Source organism: Sinocyclocheilus anshuiensis, unplaced genomic scaffold (assembly GCF_001515605.1).
Source record: "Sinocyclocheilus anshuiensis isolate Anshui unplaced genomic scaffold, SAMN03320099.WGS_v1.1 scaffold188, whole genome shotgun sequence".
NCBI lineage: Eukaryota > Metazoa > Chordata > Actinopteri > Cypriniformes > Cyprinidae > Sinocyclocheilus > Sinocyclocheilus anshuiensis.
This window is the reverse complement of record NW_015555768.1, coordinates 2,838,920-2,841,111: the sequence shown is the minus strand read 5'-3', so window position 1 is coordinate 2,841,111 and position 2,192 is coordinate 2,838,920. Positions and strand designations below refer to the sequence as shown.

General features: G+C 36.7%; 1 protein-coding gene across 6 annotated transcripts in view; it reads right to left on the bottom strand.

Annotated features, from left to right (window-relative positions):
- The window catches only part of LOC107674329 (netrin-G2-like), a 69,721-nt gene that overhangs the window by 13,168 nt on the left and 54,361 nt on the right, over nucleotides 1–2,192 (bottom strand). For 2 of the 6 annotated variants that reach the window (XM_016468271.1, XM_016468270.1), the window contains exons 7-8: nucleotides 1,522–1,608; nucleotides 461–598 (exon numbers count right to left, since the gene is read on the bottom strand). The exons of 2 other annotated variants lie outside the window; for them this stretch is intronic. In XM_016468271.1, the coding sequence (XP_016323757.1) occupies nucleotides 461–598; nucleotides 1,522–1,608 (225 nt within the window). The remainder of the gene's footprint in view (nucleotides 1–460; nucleotides 599–1,521; nucleotides 1,609–2,192) is intronic. 2 more of the 6 variants (XM_016468272.1, XM_016468273.1) reach the window with 2 other exon arrangements.

Here is a 2,192-nt window from a genome sequence, read left to right as displayed (position 1 = left end):
CCCTAGAGTTAAACAGTTGAGTTTTACCGTTTTCGAATCCATTCAGCCGATCTCCGGGTCTGGCGGTAGCACTTAGCTTAGCATAGATCATTGAATCTAATTAAACTGTTAGCATCTCGCTCAAAAATGACCAAAGAGTTTCTATATTTTTCCTATTTAAAACTTGACTCTTCTGTAGTTATATCGTGTACTAAGACTGATGGAAAATAAAAGTTGCGATTTTGTAGGCCGATATGGCTAGGAACTATAATGCTAACGGTCTAATCAGATTCAATGATCTATGCTAAGCTAAGCTAAAAGTGCTACTGCCAGACCCGGAGATCGGCTCTATTTTCAAAAATAGTGGAGTGTTCCTTTAATACCGGAAGACATTTAGAGAAAAAAGTTTGTTTGTATGTTATTGTCTTGTGCAAACTTGTCACCAAATTGTGATTGTGACATGTACAGAAAGTTATCTTACCTGGCTGGTCAGGTGCTGTGGGTACGACTGTGAGTGTTGGACTAGACGGAGATGGCATTGTAGTTAAAGACGAGGTGTCTGTCTGGCTTGAGATGGTAGCAGCTGGCATTGTGGGCAGAAGGCTTGTCACAAGTAGCACTTGGGACAGTAAAATTACAGCATTGAGTCGAGAGCCGAGAGAGTAAGTAAAGAGGGCCAGCTACCTCCTACTGTTAACACTTCTATTTTTAATTTTAGCTTTGGAAAACATACTTGTACTTATGCAAAAGAATACAAAGTCTGTAAAAATTACAAGTGGGTACATCTAGCTACATTTAGTTAATAGAAAAATGAACTTTAATCACTCGGTTTTTTTTGTTAAGAGCTGTTTTCTAGTTTTAATGTATTGCAATAAATGTCTGATGATAATGATTATTGCTTTTAGATGTTATTACTGATTTTATTATCCTACATTATATATTTTTCCATGACTAGTATAAATTCAACCACAAAGCTAAAACAGTGTAAAACACCACAGACAGGCAATGCACTATGGTCCATCTACTTCTAAACAGAAATTAAAAGGAACTTTAAAGTCAACATGAAATAAAAGTCAGCCCTATTTATTTGCCCTGTACAAGATACTGATATTATTGTAATTCAAATGTTTGTCTGGTCCACTTTCACAATCCAATTAATTCCCGACCAAGATTCATCTCACATTTTCATCCCACTAAATATCCTGTTTCCTTCAGATTCAGAATTGCATCGCCTATTTACTTTGCCCAGTACAAGTACTGATCTTATTGTGAGTAATTCAAATGTTTGTCTGGGCCACTTTTCACAATCCAATTAATTCCCAACCGAGTTTCATCCTACATTTTCATCCCACTGAATATCCTGTTTCCTTCAGAATTGCCTCATATTATGTTAGTGAAATGCATTGCGAATAGCATTTCATGTTGACTTTCATGCAAAACAGGGAGCTAAAAGCACGTCCATTAAACAAGGTTTCATAAATTAAGTCTGTATCCACCAGCTGAACTGCTTTAAGATGCTAATGCAGTCTCTGCCTGTGTCACCTGGTGTGTTGGTGAGGGATTCAGGGATCTCTGAGCCGCCTGTAGGGGCAGGAGGAGAAGTCGATGTGTCACTGGAGGTGGCCGTGTCTAGTCAGCAGACAGAAGGATGAGCTCACCATTGCAGGGATCAAATACCACGACAGTATTGCCCATCAGAGCCTAAATCAGCCTGATCTCAGCTATTCGCTGACCACAAATAAAGGGCACCGCTAAAGACACCCACAGCAATAAACAGGACAAGCACTAAAAAGCACCCAGATGAGCACAATTGTGATGAGGTATGGATTTACACAAGACGTCAGTCGGTCATAAAAACATGTCCTTATACAGCAGACAATAACAATAATGTGGTATGTCCATCATGGTCAAGGCGATCTCATTTGTTTCATAGGTTTTCATTTATACAGTTTACACATACATTTTTATACACAAATTTATAGGTATATATCAATACTGGATATTTAACTCTGCATGCTCATTTGCACATTACCTTTACCAATTTAAAAGTTATTTTTTTAAAACACAATTTTATTATGAATTTAATATTCATTTTAATATTAATTTATTTAACACCTAAATCTCTTGTAGTTAAGTGTTATATGTTATATGTAGTTATATGTATTTATGTATTATTATTTATAATATGTGTGTGTGTGTGTGTGTGTGTGTGT